At 41.5% G+C, this 21,559-nt stretch overlaps 1 protein-coding gene across 2 annotated transcripts in view; it reads right to left on the bottom strand.

Annotated features, from left to right (window-relative positions):
* Positions 1-21,559, bottom strand: part of VTCN1 (V-set domain containing T cell activation inhibitor 1) — a 100,782-nt gene that overhangs the window by 10,171 nt on the left and 69,052 nt on the right. For both annotated transcript variants that reach the window (XM_069090239.1, XM_069090238.1), the window contains 2 exons: positions 20,010-20,074; positions 1,216-1,563 (listed from right to left, as the gene is read on the bottom strand). In XM_069090239.1, coding sequence (XP_068946340.1) covers positions 1,216-1,563; positions 20,010-20,074 — 413 coding nt within the window. The remainder of the gene's footprint in view (positions 1-1,215; positions 1,564-20,009; positions 20,075-21,559) is intronic.

Raw genomic sequence — 21,559 nt, 5'->3', positions numbered from 1 at the left:
GAGAGAGAGAGAGAGAGAGAGAGAGAGAGAGAGAGAGAGAGAGAGATTACTTTCACCTGAAGGGGTCAAAGAAAACTTTATGGAGAAGATGACATCTGAGTTTGGTGTTGAAGGAAAGAAGAGGAATTGGCAGGTAGAGTTATCAAGCAGAGAGTCTAATCCAAGCAGAGTTGATGACATGAACCAGGGTATGTAGATGGAGGATGGCAGGATGAAGGAGGAGTATAGAGAGTAGTCGATTGGCTGCATCAGAGAATACAGGAAGAGGAGGTATGTGAGCTAAGACTACATGAATGGGTTGAAACCCGATTGAGAAGCCTTGAATCCTAGGATTAGGAGTTTATACTTTATGTGGTAGGCAATGGGGAAAGCAGAAGGTTTTTGATTGATAGTTATAGCAGGGCATTAGTAGTATTACTTAGTGACACAGAGGATGGATTGACGTGATAGGATGAACACAGAAGATTGGTTTGAAGAGTGTTACAGTGGTCTAGGAGAAAAGAGGGAAAGGCACAAATGAGGGTGATGGAATTGCAAGTGGCTAGGGAAGGATAGCTACGTGCATAACTGTGGAAGCATCTGGTTCAAGGTCACATAGGAAGGCCTCTAAGGTTTGTAATGCATTCTCCACATAATAACACTTTGGGTAATAGGCATTTCAAGTATTCTTAGCCCCATTTTATGGATGAGGAAGCTAAGATTTAGAAAAGTGAAGGGATTTGCCCAAAGTCAGACAGCTCATAACTGTCAGCACCAGGACTAGAACCCAAGCCTTCACACTCCACACTGTACTATGGATCCTATCTTCCCTTTACTCCAACATAATAGACTTGCACAGGCTCAGGACAGGGACTGGCCTGTTATGTTGTTGGTGTAGAGAACTCCAAAGGGAGGAAACTTCCTCTACCAATGCAGGGATGCACCTTCTCTGAAACTCAAAGATCTTAGAGAGTTGCCTAAAGCCTTGGGAGGTTGTGATAGCCATTATGGGTCAGAGGTGGGGCATGGACCCAGGTCTTCCTCCTGGCTTCCAGGCTGGCTGGCTGTGCACTACACCACACTGCCATCAACATAGCAGCATGTAGATGCTTAATAAATGCTTGTTGAATTTTAAAGACACATCATGTGATTCTTTTTTGTTTTTAATGAGCAACCCCTATTATGTGCCAATGTGAGTTTGAAGGGTTCTTCCTTTCCCTTTTTCTAGTGACTCACCTCCAGTTTTGTATTCTAGTTTGGCATTTCCCTTGCCCTTTGAGGTAATGATGTAGCATTTGTAGGTGCCGGCATCTGTTAACTGAACGTTTTTCAGCTTTAGAGAAGCATTGCCAACTATCACTTGGTCTGTAAACACTGCCGTGCGGCCCTTAAACATATCATCTTGATCAGACAGGTCATCCTTGCCCTCTTTGAACTCATGGACCAAGCCCATGACACCTTCCTTTAGCCACTGTATCACGATATCGCTGAGCTTGATGTCAGGTTCAAAAGTGCAGCTCAGGATCCCATCCTCACCAATGTTCCCAGCTGAGGTCAGAGTAGTGACGGTGATAGAGTGTCGCCCTGAAAGTCAAGAAGAGTTTAGGACTGGAAGGAGCGTTTAGCACCTTTTAAGGGGAGTCCAGGAAGGGTCATCAGAAGTATAACTGGCCCCCGGAAGGGACCAACTGAGAGAACGAAGGGCTATGGACCCAAACAGACGGATTAGGAAGAAAATACATCTGGAACTAATCATCTCAATTCCAAAAGTAGACTCTATGCATTCGATTGCCTAAGGCAAAGGTGTCAAACTCAGGCAGCCTGACACAAGCAGCCCCCTGGCAAAACTCCCGAGTGCCCAGACCCAGAGTAAAATGTGATTTGGAAATGTTTAACAAAATAAGTGAAAATATAGCACAGTATAGATAATGTTAATTTGTAGTTTTCCAATCAGTATGCTTCCAGCAGGAGCTGTTTCTTTTTGAGTTTGACACCACTGGCCCAGGGGACTTAGGAAGCAATTTTATAGATACAAAAATGAGACCATGTGGCCATACCAATCAATTTACCAAAAACTTTATAGAGCTAGAAAAAATCATAACAAAATTCATTTGGAAGAACGAAAGGTCCAGAATATTAAGGGAATTAATAAAAAGAAATGTTAGGGAAGGTGGCCTAGCCATACCAGATTTTTATCTGTATTATAAAGCAGCAGTCATCAAAATTACTTGGTACTGGCTGCAGAATACAGTAGTGGATCAATGGAATAGATTGGGCACACGAGACTCAGCAGTCAATGACTATAGTAATCTACTGTTTGATAAACCCAAAGACCCAAGTTTTGGGGATAAGAATGCACTATTTCACAAAAACTGCTGGGAAAACTGGAACATAGTATGGCAGAAACTGGACATAGACCATTATCTACCACCATACACCAAAATCAAGTCTAAATGGGTGCATGATTTAGGTATAAAGGATGATACTGTAAGCAGTCTGGGAAAGCAAGGAATAGTTTACCTGTCAGATTTATGGAGAAGGGAACACTTTATGACCAAATAAGAGTTAGAGAGCATTATAAAATGCAAAATTGATCATTTTGATTACATTAAATTGAAAAGTTTCTGTACAAACAAAGCCAATATAACCAAGTTTAAGAGGAAAGTGGGAAATTGGGAAAGAATTTTTACAAACATTGTCTCTTATAAAAGCCTCATTTCTAAGATATACAGAGAATTGAGTCAAATCTATAAGAATACATGTCATTTCCCAATTGATAAATTGTCAAAGGATATGAACAGGCAATTTTCAGAGGTAGAAATTAAAGATATCTATAAGCATATGAAAAAAATGCTCTACATCACTATTGATTAGAGAAATACAAATAAAAAAAATTCTCAGGTACCACATCTCACCAATCAGATTGGCTAAGATGACAAAACAGGAAAATGACAAATGCTAGAGAGGATGTGGAAAAATTGGAACACTAATGCATTGTTGGTAGAGTTGTGAACTGATTCAACTATTCTGGAGAGCAATCTGGAACTATGCCCAAAGGGCTATAAATAATTGCATACCCTTTGACCCAGTAATACCACTTCTAGGGTTGTATCCCAAAGAGATCATAGAAGTGGGAGGAAGACCCATATGTACAAAAATATTTATTGCAACTCTTTTTGTGGTGGCGAAGAATTGGAAATTAAGGGGATGCCCATCAATTGGGGAATGGCTGAACAAGTTGTGGTATATTAATGTAATGGAATACTGTTGTGCTATAAGAAATGAGGAGCGGACGGACTTCATATTTACCTGGAGAGACTTATACAAACTGATGCTGAGTGAGAAGAGCAGAACCAGGAGAAATTTGTGCACAATTGCAGACACAGTGTATGTGTGATGACCAGCTTTGATAGACTGGACTCTTCTTGGCTATGCAAGGTTATAAAACAACTGCAAAAGACTCATGATGGAAGGAGATGTCTCCATTCAGAGAAAGAACTAGAAAGAACAGAGTCTCAATGCAGACTGAAGCAAACTACCTGCTCTCTTTCTTTTTCTTGTATTTTTGTTTCCTCTTTCCCATTGTTCATTCCGTAGGTTACAATCCTTCTTTATAGCCTGACTAATGTATAATGTGAAAGTATTTGCAGATCCTATACTTGATTGCATGCCATGGCGGGGGGAGAGGGTATGGGGGGGGGGGGAGAGGAGAGGGTGGGGGAGAAAAATTGAAACTCAAGGGATTGTGAAACTGGATGTTGTAAACTGAAAGTAAACAAACAAATTAATAAAGACAAAAAAAAGAGACCATATGAAAGATAAATATCGACAATGGGTATTCCAGAGTGGGGTGAATGGCTGAGACCTCTGGCATCTAGATGGAATGACATGACCTTGTTACAAAAGACGTTAAGGATAAAGTGATCCTTTCCTTTTCAATCATATTCTTCAATACCTTTTTTTGAGATGGTGCTGTAGTCTACATTCAGCTTCTGCTCAATTTAAATAAGAAAGGAAGCACCGGGAGATTATCGACAGGAATAATAACAGCAGCTTATATTTCTATAGTACTTGGCTGTTTGTCCTTAATGTCCTTTTGTAACAATGTCATGTCATCCTGTGTAGATCCTAGAGGTCTTTTGTCATTTACCCCACTCTGAAATAACCATTGTTAATATTTAGTTTTCATATTTCTTTCTTTCTGTTTTTTTAGTCTAGTTAACTATAAAATTGTTTCCCACATTCCCTAAGCCATCGGTGTTGAGCTCAAATGGCACAACCCCCTTATGAGGTAGGTGATGTAGGAATTATCACCCCTATTCTATTGATGAACCAACTACAGCTTACAGCCACAGGATCATCTATTTAGAGCTAGAAGGAATTTTAGAGGCCATTGAGTTGGACCACCCTCATTTTATGGCTATGGAGAGCTTAAATGACTTACAGAAACTGAGGGACTTACGAGACCTCCCCATCTGTGGTAAGACTTGAACCCAGGTCTTCCTGACTCTTAGTCTAATCCCCTGTCCACTACACTAAGCTACTAAGTCAGGGGTTCTTCTCACCTGAAGCACTTTGGTATTTTTATTGCACCACACATTTAAAAAGGAGAACCTGTGACTATATCTCGGTCAGAGTAAGCATTCAATAAATGACTAATTCATCAGTCAGTCTTATCTCTTAGGTACATGAATGATAAAGACATTGGCAATACAAGTCAAGGATTATCCTGAAGAACAGTATGAAATTCCTAGGGTCATACATTTAGAATTGGAAAAAAACACCTTAGAGGCCCTTTTATTTTACAGATGTGGAAACTGAGTCTTGGAAAGGGTGAGTGCTCATGGTCACACAGGGAGGTCAGTGTCAGAGGGAGATTTTAAATCATGTCTTGCTAACTCCCTCATTCAAGTTCAACACTTTCTCCGCTATTCCTACCCTGCCTCTGTCAGTTCTGTGTGATGGATTCCAGATGGGGAAGCAGTTGGCAATAGACAGGGATAATAGCAATTCATGGATGATTGTCAGGGCTACCAAGGACAGAAAGTGAAAATGGATGAGGGAGGAGAGGTGATGTAGTATAATGCATTTGGAGTCAAAGGACTTTTGAGACAAAGTAGCCCCTGCTACTTATTACTGACTTTACTCAGGGTGGGTCATTTCTCTGGATTTAATTTTCTTTGTATTAAAAAATAGAATTAGTACAAGATGATTTCTTTAATCCCCTTCAGCTCCAAAAGTCATTGTGACTCCTCCCTCCTCCACTTCCAAGGTCAAGCGGGAGAAGAGGAACACTGATAATAGAGAATTGTCCTGATGGTTTGGACTTGGGGAGTGGCTATGCTAGTGGAAAAAAAAGAACAGACGCAAAAGAGGTTGAGAAGGTAGAATGAATGGAAATTGGCATTTGAGCCAACTTGGGGTGAGAGAGAAGGAAGAGCCAAAATAATGACAAGGTTTCAAGCCTGGGTGACTAGGAGGTGAGGACAATGAGGACACACCAGCTGATTTAGCAAGTGACAGCTCATTGATGAATGGAATGCCCTGTTCAGAGAATGCCTTCAGGCACAGCTAGGTTCAGAAAGCAAATCCAAAGGGTGGAGAAGTCAGTGGTGGGAAAGTAAAGGCATCAAGAGGAGACAACTTTTTCTAAAAATATAGAAGTGAAAAACAGGAGGAGTACAAGATGATACCTTAAAGGCTGGCGGATTTTCATGAAGGCTGTGCGTGTGTGTGCATGTGTGTGTGTGTGCGTGTGTGTGCGCGCGCGTGTGTGTGTGCATGTTTAAAGGATAAGGCAGATCTGTCCCAATAGACAGGGAGAATGTTGTTGTTGTTGTTAATCCTTCATTTTTGAAGAGCATCAATGATATCACAATGTGACAGGTGATGTCTTAACTTGCGTGTAAATTGGATTTGAGTGAGGCAGAGTTGCATAAGGTCATCTGCCTTACTCTGTCTTCCAGAATCACTAAAGCCCAGTGGCAAGACAAAAGTCAGGACAACTAGTGATGGCCTAGGTTGCAGTGGATGACCTTGCTGTCTTCAGTGTCTGACCAAGCTCTAAGACCTCCACAGCACTTGCTTCACCTCCTTCATGGCTGCTGAAATAAATTGTTCTTACCTGCCCATTCCTCCAGCAGAAGCCTTCCCTACTTGAGGTAGACACCCACCAACTCAGCAGCAGGTTTGAGGCCTGCCTGTTACTGTCAACCTGGTTTAGCCCATCTGCCTGAAGGTTTTACTGGGGTGTGGCCTCTGTGCATGCTACAGCTTCTGGATCCACAGACAAGAGTAACGTGTGATGAGATGGAGACACTGAAGTCAGATAGTTGAGGACTAAAGACTCAGCTCAAAAGTCTGACCTTCCATTCATTAAACATTGAGGGGGGGGGTACAGAAGGAACAGAGCTGTGCATTATGAAGATTTTGTTATGAAATGAAACACTAACGTAGCTTACTTACAGTCATGTACAGAGGAAGGATCAGACTTGAAACTGGGAATTATTTGAGTCCCAGGCCTGCCTCTGAATGTCTGTGTGTGATCTTACCTAAGTTGCTGAACTTCTCAGAGCCTTGGTTTCCTCATCTGTAAAATGAGGGTATGAAACTGGATCACCTTGAGGATACTATTCAGTTCTAAAACTGTGATTGTTCTAAGCAAAGTTAGGTTTATAGTAATGAATGGTCATTTGCATAGAGGCAAGATTTGTCAAGGAAGATTATAGCTTCTGGCCACATTCTCTCAAGCAAGAACAACTGAGAGGTGTTAATAGGAAATATTTGTATAAACAACAGTTTCTCCTGTAACTATGAAAACTAAAGGAAAGTCACTGAGTTCAATTAAAATAAAAAAAAAATTTCTCATGCAGTTCTGGTCAGGCTACCATGTCTATAAATGCTGGACACACACAAATGAACAATAGAATAGTCTAAATTTATGAAGGTTATAGTTTAATAGAGGGCATAAGAAATGCCAATAACTAGGTAGGTAAAGGATCAAAGAGCTTCAGATTCATCCAGGCTCTCATTTTACAGAGGAATAAACTAAGGCCACAAGAGGTAACCCAGAAAGTAACAGTTATATAGCCATAATTTGAACCCAGATCCTCTGATTCTGAATCCAATGTCATCTCCACTATACCATGGATCATATGTCCTCCTTTGCTTTTGCAAATTTTTTAAATTAAATAATATAATATTTGTAAAGTGCCTGGCATATGTAGGTGCTATATAAATGTTTGTTTCCTTCCCCTCTTCCCTTTTTAGCAGTAAAAAACAATTTGTAAAGTTTAAGAAATAAGCAAAGTCAATCAACTGAAGCCTTTATTTGAAGGAATATCTCATCAGCCAAGAAGATTCCTATGGCTTTGGCTACACTATAAAGTTGAACTATTACAGTGCAAATCACAGAGTTCTCCAAAGGCAGAGGGTAGAAATGATAGTGTATAAAACCGAGGAGAATTCTCTTAAAAGAAATGAAAATGGATATTATTTGAAAAATATATTGAAAAAATATTGTATTATCACATTCATTGCAAAAAAAAAGTCTTATTTGCCTTCTAGAAATCAAAACAAATTTAACTTCATTTGACGTTTATATTAAGAAAAATTTGCCAAAGCCAGTATTTTGAGTGTTTTAACTCAGCTCACAGGAAATACTGTGAATATTCTCACAGGAATACTGTGAAAATTCTTCAGTTAGTGCAAAATCTTGATCTTAGGATAGTGCAATTTTAGATGAGAAAAAGTATTTATGTTTGGCTATGATCAGCCCTTGCTTGCTAATGAGCTTGAAGGTTTTACTTAAAGAATTCTTAGACTGCTGGTAGCCAAATTCAGCACATCTACATCTTAATTCTGCTCTTTAAGTTTTAGGTCCATACTTAGAATCACTCTGGGAAAACTGGAGGCCAGTTTGACAGAAACTAGATATAGGGTCAAGATGGCAGAGTAGAAACAGGATTTCCATGGGGCTCCCGCTTCCACCTCCTCCATCCAATTCATGTAAAAGGTGACTCTGAACAAACTTTGGAGCTATAGAACCCACAAAATGACACAAAGAAGCTAACCTTCTGCTGAGGACAGCCCAGCAGGCTGGCAGGAAGGGGCCAGCACAGCTGTTAGGAGCTGAGCCCAGTCCCATGCAAGCCCAAGGTTTTAGCCTCAAGGCAGCCACAACCAGCTGCTGGCTGGAGGGACTTGAGATACCCAGCAGCTGTGGCAGTTTCCAGAATTATCAACACATAGATGCTAAAAACAAAGTTAGAGGTCAGTGCAGTGTGGACTTTGTGAACCAGGAGTTCAGGAGTGCGGTCAGGCCTTTACCCCCTGAAGGGAGAAGCAGCTGAGGTGCTGTGGCCCTGCAGCCACTGCCACATGGCTGCTTCAGAGCTCCTGGTCTGCAGATTGTAGGGGGACCATGTGACCAGTCTATGGGGTAATCACTCTTGCTTTAATCTGCTTGGATCTGGATTGTGGTCTAGGGTAGAGGTCCTGGGGTGCGTGACCAGTTTGCCAGGGCATGTGGAGGCTTCAGAGAAGGCACCCACCTAATAGCTACAGCAGCTTCGAAAACCCCAGCAATTGGGATAAAGCTCCCCATTCTGGTAGCAGAGTTCTACTGTGGCAAAAGGCTCAAAAGTCAAGTAATTGAGTGGAAACATGAGCAAACAAGGGAAGCAAGGCAAGCACAGTGGTCCAACCCTGGATTCCTTTTTTGGGGACAAAAAGGATTGGGGCATGGAACAGGAGGAAGACAGCCAAGTCAGAACCCCTACACCAGAAAAAATAATAAGCTGCTTACAGGGCATAGAGAAGCTTAAGAAGGATTTTGAAAACCAAATAAGAGACATGGAGGAAAAATTGGGAAGAGAAATGAGATTGATGCAAGAAAATTATAAAATGAGTGTCAACAAACTGACTGAAGAAAATAACACCTTAAAAAATAGACTGGGGCGGCCAGGTAGCACAGCGAGTAAGAGCACCAGCTCCAGTGTTGGGATGACCTGGAGATCGAATCCCGGGCTCAGACACTTAGCACCCACCCAGAAATAACTGGCCGTGTAACCTTGAGCAAGTTACTTAACCCCGATTGCTTAAAAAAAAAAATAGACTAACTCAAATGGCAAAAGAAGCTCAAAAAGGCAATGAGGAGAAGAATGCCTTAAAAAGCCAAATTTGCCAGATGGAAAAAGAATCTCAAAAGCTCACTTAAGAGAATCATTCCTTCAGAATTAGATTGGAGCAAATGGAAGCTAGTGACTTTATGAGAAATCAAGATACTATTAAACAGATCCAAACAAATGAAAAAAATAGAAGGCAGTGTGAAATATCTCACTGAAAAAAACACTGACCTGGAAAATAGATCCAGGAGAGGTAATTTAAAAATTATTAGACTACCTGAAAGCCATGATCAAAAAAAGAAGCTAGAAATCATCCTTCAAGAAATTCTCAAGGAAAATTGCCCTGATGTTTTAGAACCAGAAGGCAAAATAGAGGTTGAAAGAATGCACCAATCACCTCCTGAAAAAAGATTCTAAAAAGAAAGCTCCTAGGAATATTATAGCCAGGTTCCAGAGTTCCCAGATCAAGGAGAAAATATTACCAGCAGCCAGGAAGAAACAATTTGAATACTGTGGAAACACAATCAGGATAACACAGGATCTGGCAGCTTCTACACTGAGGGATAGAAGGGCTTGGAATATGATATTCCAGAGGTCAAAGGAGCTGGGATTAAAACCAAGAATCACCTACCCAGCAAAACTATCATGTTTCAGGGGAAAATATGGTCACTCGATGGAATAGAGGACTTCCAAGCATTCTTGATGAAAAAAATCAGAGTTGAATAGAAAATTTGACATTCAGATACAAGAAGCAAGAGAAGCTTGAGAAGGTAAACAGGGAAAAGAAATCACAAAGAACTCATCAAAGTTGAACTATTAACATTCCTACATGGAAAAACGATAATTGTAACTTATGAAACTTTTCTCAGTATGAGAGTAGTTAAAGGGAATAGAAATGTGTATGTATACATGTGTATGTATACCTACATATGTGTCTATATAGGAGGGTACATGGGCATATGAATAGATATGTGAGTGTGTGTATATATGTGTACAGGCATACATAGACAGAGGGCACAGGACCAGTTCAATAGGAAGGGATAATACTTAAAAGGTGAAATTAACATGTGAGAGAGGAATATAATGAGAGGAGATGGGAGAGATAGAATTGGGTAAAATATCTCACATAGAAGAGGCAAGGGAAAACTGTTACAATGGAGGGGAAGAACAGGAAGACAAAAGGGAATGAGTCAACCTTATTCTCAATGAATTTGGCTTAGGGAGGGAATGACATACACACTAAATAGGGTATCTCACCCTACAGAGAGTAGGGGGGAAGGGGATGAGAGGGGGGATGATGGAAGGGAGGACAGGCTAGGGGGGAGGGAAGTTAGGAGCACCCACTTTTGTAAAGGGACAGTATCAAAGTAGAGAATAGAATAAGTGGGGGTGGGAAGGAATGGAGAGAAATATAGTCAGTCTTTCACAATATATCCACTATGGAAATGTTTTGCATAGCTACACATGTACAACCTATATTGAAATACTTATCTTCCCAGTAAGGGTGGGTGACAAGGGAGGTAGGGAAAGAAATTGGAATTCAAAGGTTTAAAATCAAATGTTTAAGAAATATATTATTATTATTATTTTATATGTAACTGGGAAATAAGATATACAGGCACTGGGGCATAGAGATCCACCATGCACTACTGGAAAGTTGGAGGGGGGATGGAGGAAGATATAGGAGAGAGCAGATTGGGGGAGGGGATATTCAATGGGATCTCTGTTTTGGGGTGGTAGGTAGGGGGAAAATGGGGAGAAGATTTGTAACTCAAAATCTTGTGGAAATGAATGATGTAAACTAAAAAATAAAAAAAATTAACAACAACAACAAAAAAAGAAACTAGATATAGACCAACATCTTACACCATCAAGGAAAGGGCAAGATGGGTACATGATTTAGATATAAAGGTGCTATCAAAGCAAATTAGGGGAGCATGGAAAATTTCACCTATCAGATCTGTGGATGAGGAAGGAATTTAAGACCAAACAAAGAAATAAAGGATCATGGGAAGTAAATTGGATAGGTTTGATTACATGAAATTTAAAAAGGTTTTGTACAAACAAAGCCAGCACAGTCAAAATTAGAAGGAAAACAGGAAACTGAGGGAAAATTTTTATAGCAAATTTCTCTGATAAAGGCCTCATTTTTCAAATATGTAGGGAACTCAGCCAAATTTGTAAAAATAAGAATCGTTCTCTAATTGATGAGTGGTCATAGGATATGAACAAGCAGTTTTCAGAAGAAGAAATTGAAGCCATTAATAGTTACACAAAAAATACTCTACATAACTATTCATTAGAAAAATGCAAATTAAAACAGTTCTGAGGTGTTACCTCACACCTATAAGATTAGCTAACATGGGGGCCGCCAGGTGGCTCAGCGAGTAAGAGCACCCGCTCCAGTGTCGGGATGACCTGGATCAAATCCGGGCTCAGACACGCAGTACCACACCCAGAAATAACTGGCTGTGTAACCTTGAGCAAGTTACTTAATCCCAATTGCTTCAAAAAAAAAAATTAGCTAATGTGATAGAAAAGGAAAATGATAAATAATTTGGAAAAATAGGTATATTAGTGTACTGTTCGTGGAATTGTAAACTGGCCCAGCCTTTCTGGAGAACAATTTGGAGCTATGCCCCAAGGGCTATAAAACTGTGCATACCCTTTGACCCAGCAATACCACTCTCTGAACTCTGAGACCAAACACAAAACAACTTGGAATAAAAGCATAGTCTTCATATGGTCCAGAAGTTGGCTGTCTACTGCCATAGTATGTGAAAAAAGCAAAAGGACAGTCCTGAATAAAATCTGAGAAGGAAAAGGCCACTTTCTGCCATCTCTCACCACCTGAATTAACGTGGGCAATTTCTACATCTGTAAAATGGAAATAATAAAGTTGTGGGTGATACCACATGGGGGGTGTGAAGAGCTGCAGTACATCAGCAGGGAAACAGTAAAATATTATCCAGAAGAGTGGATATGGTACAGCCCCTGTTCTCCACTGGTACCTGTAGAGTATTGAGAAACCCTGGGAAAGGCCTGCAGCATGTTAGAACCCCCCTGAGGGAGTCTCAGGAAGGCACGGTATGGAAGTATGGGTGGGTTGTGATCTGCCTTGTTGGAAGGAATATCTAATAAATAACATCAAAGATCCATTCAAGTATAAACATTATCGTTTTTATTATTATTGACTTTCAGTAGAGTAGCTTTTGATAACATCTGAGACTGTCGCTGAATGACAATACAGTAGTTAAGCAGCTTACTAAATCACAAGGCGTTCCTACTTTTGTTTTTTAAAAAAGAATATGTTATTTACTTATATGCCAGGTTTTTAAAAAATTAAAAAATATATATCTTTATCTTTTAAAGTAAATAGGTCTTCTGATTACCACCTGCTAGTCTGGGCAGGTTTTCTTCAAGGGTGACTGTGATTAGCATCTTCCTTTGAGTACATTGAAGTTTTTACTGAGAGATATCCTTGGTAATTCTAGTTATAAAGAACTGTCATTTCTAAGTCTAGCCTTGGACTAGCCCCGATGTACTTGTGAAGGTCTAGAATCTGATTCTTTGAATTCTTATAGCTCTCATATTAATATTGTTAAAAGAAGATGTCTCAGGATCACCTGCAGTACATCAAGTTAGATAAGATTTCTGGCTAAAATTCAGAGAGAAGACAAGGTTTTAAAAATATTAGTTCATAGATTTGGAGCTTGCAGGGTCCTCAAAGGCCATATAATCCTTTGCCTCCATCATCCCCTTATTTTGCTGATCCTGTGGCACAGATGACTTCTCAAGGTCACATAGGCAAGTGACAGAGATGAGTCTTGAACCCAGGTTCTCTGACTATAAATTTAGTGCTTTTTTCAATGTACCATAGGTTTCTTTAAAGTGCTGTCAAGATCAAGAGAATGAAGGAAACAAAATGCAGGGGAGAGAGCAGTGGGCTAGGAAGTCACAGAACCAGGCTCTACTTCTAACCAGTGGTGTGCCACTGGCCAGACAAATTCGCTTCTCTGGACCTCCATTTCCTCATCTGTAAATGAATGGGCTGGACTAGATAATTTCTAATGTTCCTTCCAGTTCTGACATTATTCTATTCTATCTTGTCCTGTCCTGTTCTATTTATATAATGGAAGACAGTCAGAGACTCATAAAGACTCAGACTGGAAGATGAAAAGAATGGAAAAAGCCCACGAGAAAAGAAGCAGTTCAGAAAAGGCAAGTATTCAAAATGGAAAAGAAATCAAAGCATGTCCAGCTGGAATAGGAAAGGATGGAGACCCTCCCCCCACAACAACAGCAGTTTGGATTCCAGAGTGGATGTCAAGAATCTGTGTTGGTCTGTGCTAATGAGGGAGCAGATGCAGGTGGTGGTCCAGAGGTCAAGGAGAGTTCCATGGAAGGGGAGGTGAGGGTGGGGGCAATATTCTGGAAGTGGTTTATGACCTAAAATGATCCTGGGAAGGTTACCTAGCTGCAATGACAGACAACAGTCGCACATATACCCGACTCCACAGGATCACAGATGATCAGGCATGGGGCTAAAAGCGTGGTGGGATTCAGTTCAGTTCAGTAAATCTTTATTATGCTCTTAGCACATACAGGACAGTGCTAAGTGACATGGATGCGCAGAGTTTAAAAAGGGCATGGCCCTGACTTGAAGGGGCTTACATTCTGATCAGGCTGGGAAGACGATGGCGTGTGCACCAGGGAGCTTAATCGGAGCGTGTGATGGGGCCAGAGGAGCCGTCCAGATAGAGCTCCATCCAGGAAAATGTGTGGAGGGAGAGAATCCTTTCAGCTGGGGGGAGGGGCTGGCTCGAATGAGTTATAACCTGGATCTCTAAAGAGAAGTGGGCATGGAAAGCACTAGATGATTCATTCTGATACCTGTGGGACTGAGACAAAGGTATTTAATCTGTCTGGGCCTTTGTTCCTCATCTGTAAAAAGAGAGCATTAGATTAGTTGACCCCTGATGTTCCTTCACCTCTGTCTGTGATCCTGTGAGGATCTCTGATCTCTAAAATGAATGAGAATGACTTTTCTTTCAGGATCTACAACATCCCTCTAAAGTCATCCTTACAACCTCCCTTTTGATGAGGAACAAAGATATCTATTTTCACTATGGGAAAAATAAGGGCACTTAGAGAGCACGTGGCCCAATCAGACAGAGTACAGGCTGGTGCCCTTGGAGCAGTGAGCTCTGACCTGAGCAGGACCTGAGCTGAGGGACCTTGGCCAAGGCGTTCAGTTTCTCTGTTACTCAGTTTCTTCATTAACCACCAATAATATCACATGCCCTCCTAACCCCAGAGGGCCATTGTCCTGATCAAGTGAAATCACAGATATTAAAGTACTCTGCATACGTTAAAAGCATTAGGTGACCATGGGGCATTATTGTTCCTGAGTGGGGATTAGAACCAGCAGGAGCTCAGCTGCCCTGCCTCTCTGTTTAAGAGCCGAGAATAGTGGAAGAGCCCTTCAGAGTGGGGAGGGGCCTTCTATAGCATCTCATCTGTTCTCCTTTTTGTGGAGGAGCCTAAGGTCCGGAAAAACTAAATGATTTCTCTACAACCACACAAAGTATTGGCAGAGGTAGGATTTGGATCTAAGTTTCCTGACTCCCAGTATGCTTTCTAGTATATCACATAGTATCATTATCCCCCAGTTAGGGATTAATAAAGACACAATGAAGTCAGTTAAAAAAATTGAAAATTAAGACAAAACTATTTCAAGGTCAACAGATCATGCATTAATGAATGAATTTTCACCTAATGCAAACTTGGAAAGATGAGAACACCATGTAAATTATTGCCCCCAGATTACATATGGGTACCTCCTCATTCTCTGCCTATTTCAATGATCATTATCATCTTGTTTAGAGGTGAGGAGTAAAGAAGGAGAAGATGAAATTCAGTTCACAACTTGAAGCTACAGTTTTTAAAGGGGTTAACCCAAGAAGTCATCAGGTCTGGTTTTTACTCTGAACAAGAGGCCCTTCTGTCATAAGATTCTTGCATCATTCTTCAGATGCATGAAAAACCCTTCTGAATTATTTGGGCACGTTTCTGTCCTGCTGAGAACAGCAAGAAAAATTCTTGCTGATATTCGTTGTTTCCATAATATAGTCCTTGCATTGTTTTCTGCTGAGCTGTACACTTTGTGAAATAATTCACACAAGTATTAGTAACAATTATGAACGATTGGAGCTTCTCTGACAACTTAACAGAAAATGAATGCACAGAGTCCAGGCTTTCAAAGATGCACTTGAGTCTGGTTGTCATTGATGGCATTGAATTAAAGCTGTCCCCAGACCAAAAAGAGATGCCTTAGGACATTGCACCTCCCCCTAGGTCTTTAAGCAGGGACTGAAGGATAACTGGCCAGAGATGTTGAATAATCTGACATTCCCTATAAGAAAGCATGAGGAAAATGGAAGCATATAGGGTGGTAGAAAGGGCAGTGGTCTTGGAATGGAAAGGTATGGGTTCAAACTTCAACTCTGTCACTTATTAGTAGTGTCATAACATGTGACTCATTTTACTTCCTGGAGCCCCGGTTTCCTCATCTGTAAAACAGGAATAATAATACTTTCATGACCTAGCTCACAGGTTTGTTTGCAAGGCTCAGAAGGGATGGTGTTTATATAAAGTACTCTATAATGTCATGAAAATGTAAGCTATCATCATCATTATGATGATTAAATAAAGGCCAATTTCTGGTGCCAGTTCTGCCAAAGGTGACAATGGGAGTAGACAGTAGTTGAAGCTGGGGCCACCCAAACCCAGAGACACTGACGGAGCTAGTTGATGAAAGAGAAGGAAATGCCTATCCCCATCAATTCTTATTATGATAATGGAACAAATATTACTAAGAGAAAACATCTGTCAATTTGAAGGTAATGTAGCTATGCATAGCAGGAGTTTATAAAGAACCAGTCATGCTGGACGAAAGCAGATTGCTTTTTGGATAAAAATAGGCAATTAGTAGAGCTTATGAAAGGAGTGAAATGGTAATGATGTATCTCAATTTCAGTAATAGTTCTATTCACCAAATTAATTTAAATGGTTTGGCCTTGAGCCCACAGGTAGGAAATGAACTGAAACTTCTTAGAGAGGACATAATGATTGAAAACAGGCACCTGTGGTGAGCCATAGGGATGTGCTGTGGGCTCGGGCCCCATTTACTGTTTTCATTAATACTGTGGCAGATGGAATGAACATCAATGTTAATTAAGTCTGAAGATATCAAACTAGGAGAAGCAAAAACAAATATGAGCTTCCTAGCTTCCAAGGGTACCCAACACAGTGTTTGCTCGTGGTAAGAACTCAATGCTTATTAGGATTCTTTGCTAAGTGTTGGGGACAGTCCCTGCCCACCACCCTTGTTTGGGCCTATCTCTTGCCTGGACTAACAATGGCCTCATTGGTCTCCTTGCCTCCAGTTTCTCTGTCTATCTAATCACCACTGCTGTGGTACAGTGGTAGAATCCTGGGTTCAGATACTCCGTCTGATACTGTGTAGCTGTCACAATGTCTCTGACCTTCTGTTTTCTTCATCTGGAAAGGGAGACACTGAGTATGATGGTATCTAAATCTAGCTCTAAATATATATATATATAAAATAATATCTAGCTCTAAATCAATGAACTTATGAGCTATTATCTGTATGACTGCCAGATTAATTTTACCGAAGTGCAGGCCTGACCATCTCCCTCCCCTACACAAGAAGCTTTCAGGCTTCCCTGATACTTCAGGATCCATTACAAGCTTCTTTGTTTGGCATGTGGAGCCCATCACAACCTGGCTCCAGTCTATCTTCTTTATAGCCAACTGGGCTTACTTGCACTTCCCAGTTCAGGACACTGGATCTCTCGTCTCTGGGCCTTAGGACAGGCTGTCTCCTGGTCCTGCACTCTTGTGCCTCTCTGTTTCTGTTCCTTGGATTTCTAGATCTATGAGAGCTGAGCCAAAGAGGCACCTCCCACATGATGCCTATCCTGTTCCCTCCTAGTTAGTGCCCTCCCAGCCTCTGTATTTACTTTCTATATACTTACCTGTTTCCCCTCAGTAAAACATAAGCTCAGGGAGGAGAGAGACTGCTTTCTTTTTGTCTTTCCTGCCTAGCACTGAACAAAATGCCCAACACATTATAGGAGCTTAAGAAATACTTGTTGAACAGAACAAATATGGGCCTCAACTACTAAAATGCAGTTCAATTAAAAAAAAAAATTGTGGACATCAGAACACCTTATCCAGTTTGGATGCCCTATTAAGTAACCCAGAGCTCCACTGACTTCATACAATATTCAAGTTAGGAGAGCCTAAAAAGTCTGTGGATCCTCTAGGATTTCTGGAAAGGCATGGTCAAGAAAGACCCAAGAAAGGCATATGAGAACACATGGATGGGTTGTATTCTTCAGTGATTCGGGAATTGCCCACCCATACCCATGAAATCATGACTTCTTTAGAATGTTGAAGGCCGCTGTGTGGTGCAATGGATAGAATACTGGACCTGGAGCCAGGAGTTCTGAACCTGGAGTTCAGATCTAATCTCAGTCACTATTACACGCTGTGTGACTCTTACTCAACTCATTTAATCGTTGCCTGCCTCAATTTCCTCATCTGTAAAATGAAGATAATAGCATTTCTCACAATTGTTGTGAGGATCAAATGAGATAATATTTGTAAAGTTCTTTGCAAACCCTAGAGTGCTATGTATATAAATGCTAGCTCCTATTAATTAAGTAAAGTTATAGTATTTATTGCCACAAGGATACTCATATTCAAATCCTGAAAACCAGGCATGGTTCAAAAGGATATATGCTATAGGATATATATGTGTAGTTATGATATATGTTATATATGGGATGTATTATATCTGCATATATATGTATATGTCAAGAGGAAAGCTCATGTAGTTCAACCTCGTGGAATAACAACCACCTAAGAAGTCAGTTCAAAAGGAAGCCTGGGAGCATCTTCAGAAGTCCTACTAACTGAGCGCTTGAGAAAATGCTCCCCATGTAAAGTTTTGCCAATTCAGTGCAGAATATTTACAGTGTTACAGTGACCTCATTATTCATGGGCTCAGAAGAGGAAAGGGAGGGGAGCTTAAGCCTTCCTGGCATTTGGGAAATTACAGAGTGCTTTCGGTGCTTCTAAACACTTTGGCACTGGAAAAATCCATCTTTTTAACACCACAATTTTCTGGGTGATGTTCTGTGACTACAAATCATGAGATGTCATGATCACAAAAGGACTAAAATTGGAAACAACTTAAAGGGCAGTGGGGAAAACAGATGGTGGGTATAAGTAGACTAGCCTACATTAACTGGGACTAAGCACATAGAAAAAGTCAAGTAAAATATGCTATTGAGGAAGCCTGAATAGAAAAGGAGATGGGCCAGCCATACAGGTAGAATAAAAGACAATAATGGCATGCCAACTAATAAGTTAAGTCTCCTCAAGTTATAAGCAGAACTAGACATGCACATCCCATGAAGGATTTACAGGTAAAATGTGGATGAGAATTTAAGAAGGGACATTGCATCAACAAAGGCTGCATTGTCTCTCAGTCAATCAACATTTATTAAGTACCTGCTTGGTGCTGGGTACTGTGCTCACTGCTGGGAATACAAAAAGAGGCAAAAGACAGTCCCTGCCCTGAGGGACCCTATATTTTAGCCAACCATCCAGCCAGCTGATGGAACCACCATACTTAAGACCTGTAACTGGTGCTGTGGGAAAGGAGACAGAAATCCTTGACTGACTCATCGCCATTAGAACAAGTACATTCCCAGGACCGCTGCCATCTAAGATGAGGGAAATCATTCTCCACTGTGGAAAATGCATAGTTAAAGGGATGAAGGGACAGCTTTTGTCACAGGCTATGGGAGGAGAAGAGCAGTTCAGAGTCTGCCCTCTGCCTGAATCAGACCACAGCTGGAACGTGGCATTCAGTTCTGTATCAGACATCTTAGAAAGGGCACTGACAAGCTGAACCCCAGACCCAGGAGGGGAGCTTAAGGGGTGGGGGCTTGGAAACAATTTCCACATGACAGCCAGTTAAAAGGGTTGATGATTTTTAGCCTGGAGGAGAGAAGATCCAGAAAAGATAACAAAAGAGCTCTTCAAGTATCTGAAGGGCTGGCATGTGGAAAGAGGGATTCAATTTGTTTTCTTTGGATTCAGAGGGCAGACCCAGGAGCAATGGATGAACATTGAAGAGAGGCAGTGTTGGGCTTCATAGAAAACATTTCTAATAAGTAAAGCTTTTCAAGAGTGAAATGGGCTGTCCCCAGGAGGCAATAGAGATCATCAAGCAGAGACTAAGACTATTTTTCATTAATATTGTAGAGAAGATGCTGAGGTAGTAAACATTGGACTAGGCAGCCTCTGGGGTCTCTCCCAAGACACCAAAACATGGGCTGTATTAAGGTGCAAAGGAAAAGCTGGGAATATTTGCCCATTTGCACGATTCGGGTTCTTTGGCTATTAATGTTAGTTGAATGTGTGTCAGATGCTTCTGAAAAATAGTCTGTCCACCAGAAGGGAGAGGCGATTTCTGTAACTTGAAACATAAGCTGCATTCAGAAACCAGTCATCCACACTGTGGTGGCATCTGTTACTGGCATGCAACAGTGGCCACAGTTTTACCTTTCTCTAAAATAAGGGAACAAAGTCTGAGAACTGTTAAAGACATCAATGGCAGCCTCATTGTCAAATATGTAAGCTCCCCAGGTCACCCACTTGGTAAACTGGCTGTGAGTCCCAGGACCTTCTCTTGGAGAGCATGGTTGCTCCCAGAAGATCTAGTCCTGTGAGAAGGGGCCCTTAAGGTCAATTGGGAATAAGCTTCCCAAGAGGACTTTCCATCTCCTAATTTAGCAGATCACATACCTGAAATGCCAAAGCCGATGATGAGTGCAATTGCTCCCGCCAGAATGATTATGATGCTAATAATGCTGTAGAAAACAAAGCAGAGAAATAAGGGGTTATTTGATGGGCTTTCATCATCCCAAACCTAGACTTCTTTGCAACTTGAGTACATGTTATAGACAGCTAGAAGCTGACACTACCAGGAAGGAATAAAAGGGAGGTCCACCATGGCTCAGGGCTCCGATGGGGAAACATGACCTTCTCTTTCCCCAGAGAACTCCGTGCCCCACGTCAGTAATGAGACTCGTGTGTCAGACACCAGCGGCCACCCCACTGTTGTGTTTGTCTGTTTGTCCTGGTTAGCTTTGGCTCATGCAGAGTGAAGAGACCAAGGCCAAAGCTGGGGTGGGGGGAGGTTTGCCCAGGCAGTGCCGCCTGCCCTGGTGCATACTTATCAAGCATCCTCAGTCATGCACCTTTATTACTGGAGATTCAATCGTTACCCACACCCACACCAAGTTTATTAAATAGAACAAGGACAACAAAAAAGCACAAGGAGGCAAAGAATGATACCATAGAGAAAAGGAAGCACCTTAAAAGCCCTGAATAGTCTCATTGTCTGCAGCTCCCCTTGGCTCAGGTGCTGGCCCACCCGAATAAACAACAGACTTCAAAGACAGAGCCTGAGTATGTAGCTAGCTCCCTTGGGGGTCAGTGATCACCGGGAATGTGGGGAGTGCCCTCAGCACAGTTTACTGATATGAAGACAGCAGCTGGAGAAATGAAACCAACATCTGCTAATTTCCCAGAAGAGTCAAAACTAGCCCACTCACCCTCCTCCTCTCTGTCCCCAGAGCAACTTTAAAACTCATTAGTCTAAGTGTGTGTGAACTGATGGTCCAAATGATACGAGGAGTGGGAGGCTGGCCCCACTTTGGATGCTCTCAAGCCAGCCTGAAGCACACTTGTCCTTTGGCTTTGAGTCAAAGGCTGTTAGAACTGAAAGGGACCTTACCCTATGTAAGATCATAGTCTCTAGCGCCAGAAGAAACCTTGGGGGGTAAGGGAGAGTAGCCATTTTGACTTGCTCAGTTTACAGATCAGGAAACTGAGACCCAATAACTTGCTGAAGGTTACCCAGCTTCTCAGTGGCAGAACCAGGACTAGAACCCGGCCATTGGCCAAAAGTTTCTTCTTAAGTGTTATCACAAAATCAGGCCTTGAAGCAGAGCCCTCCTCAAGCAATGGAAGATGAGCTCATGATCCCAGAGAATCTGGCTGTTGTGGGGTCTCATGGAGAGGGGCCACCCTCCAACACTCACCATCTCCCTGAGGTGGACCTAATCCCTCTCAATAGTCCCTCCATGTGCCATTCTGTTAACACAGATAAACGACTCTGGGGGCTGCCTCCCACATGATTCAGTTCAATTCAACAAGTACTCTTGGAGCTTGGTGCAGTGTCTTGTGTCAAGCTTTGGAGATGCAAAGACAAGAAGACTATTCCTGACCTCAACAAACTCAGATTCTACTGGGAGAATACAGCCTGTAGACAGACAAGTAAATGTAAGATG

This window comes from Petaurus breviceps, unplaced genomic scaffold, assembly GCF_028583685.1.
Source record: "Petaurus breviceps papuanus isolate PSGF00001 unplaced genomic scaffold, PetGlider_PUasm1.0 186, whole genome shotgun sequence".
In the NCBI taxonomy this organism is placed as follows: domain Eukaryota; kingdom Metazoa; phylum Chordata; class Mammalia; order Diprotodontia; family Petauridae; genus Petaurus; species Petaurus breviceps.
Note: the sequence above shows the minus strand (reverse complement) of the source record. Positions and strands in the feature narration are given on the sequence as shown.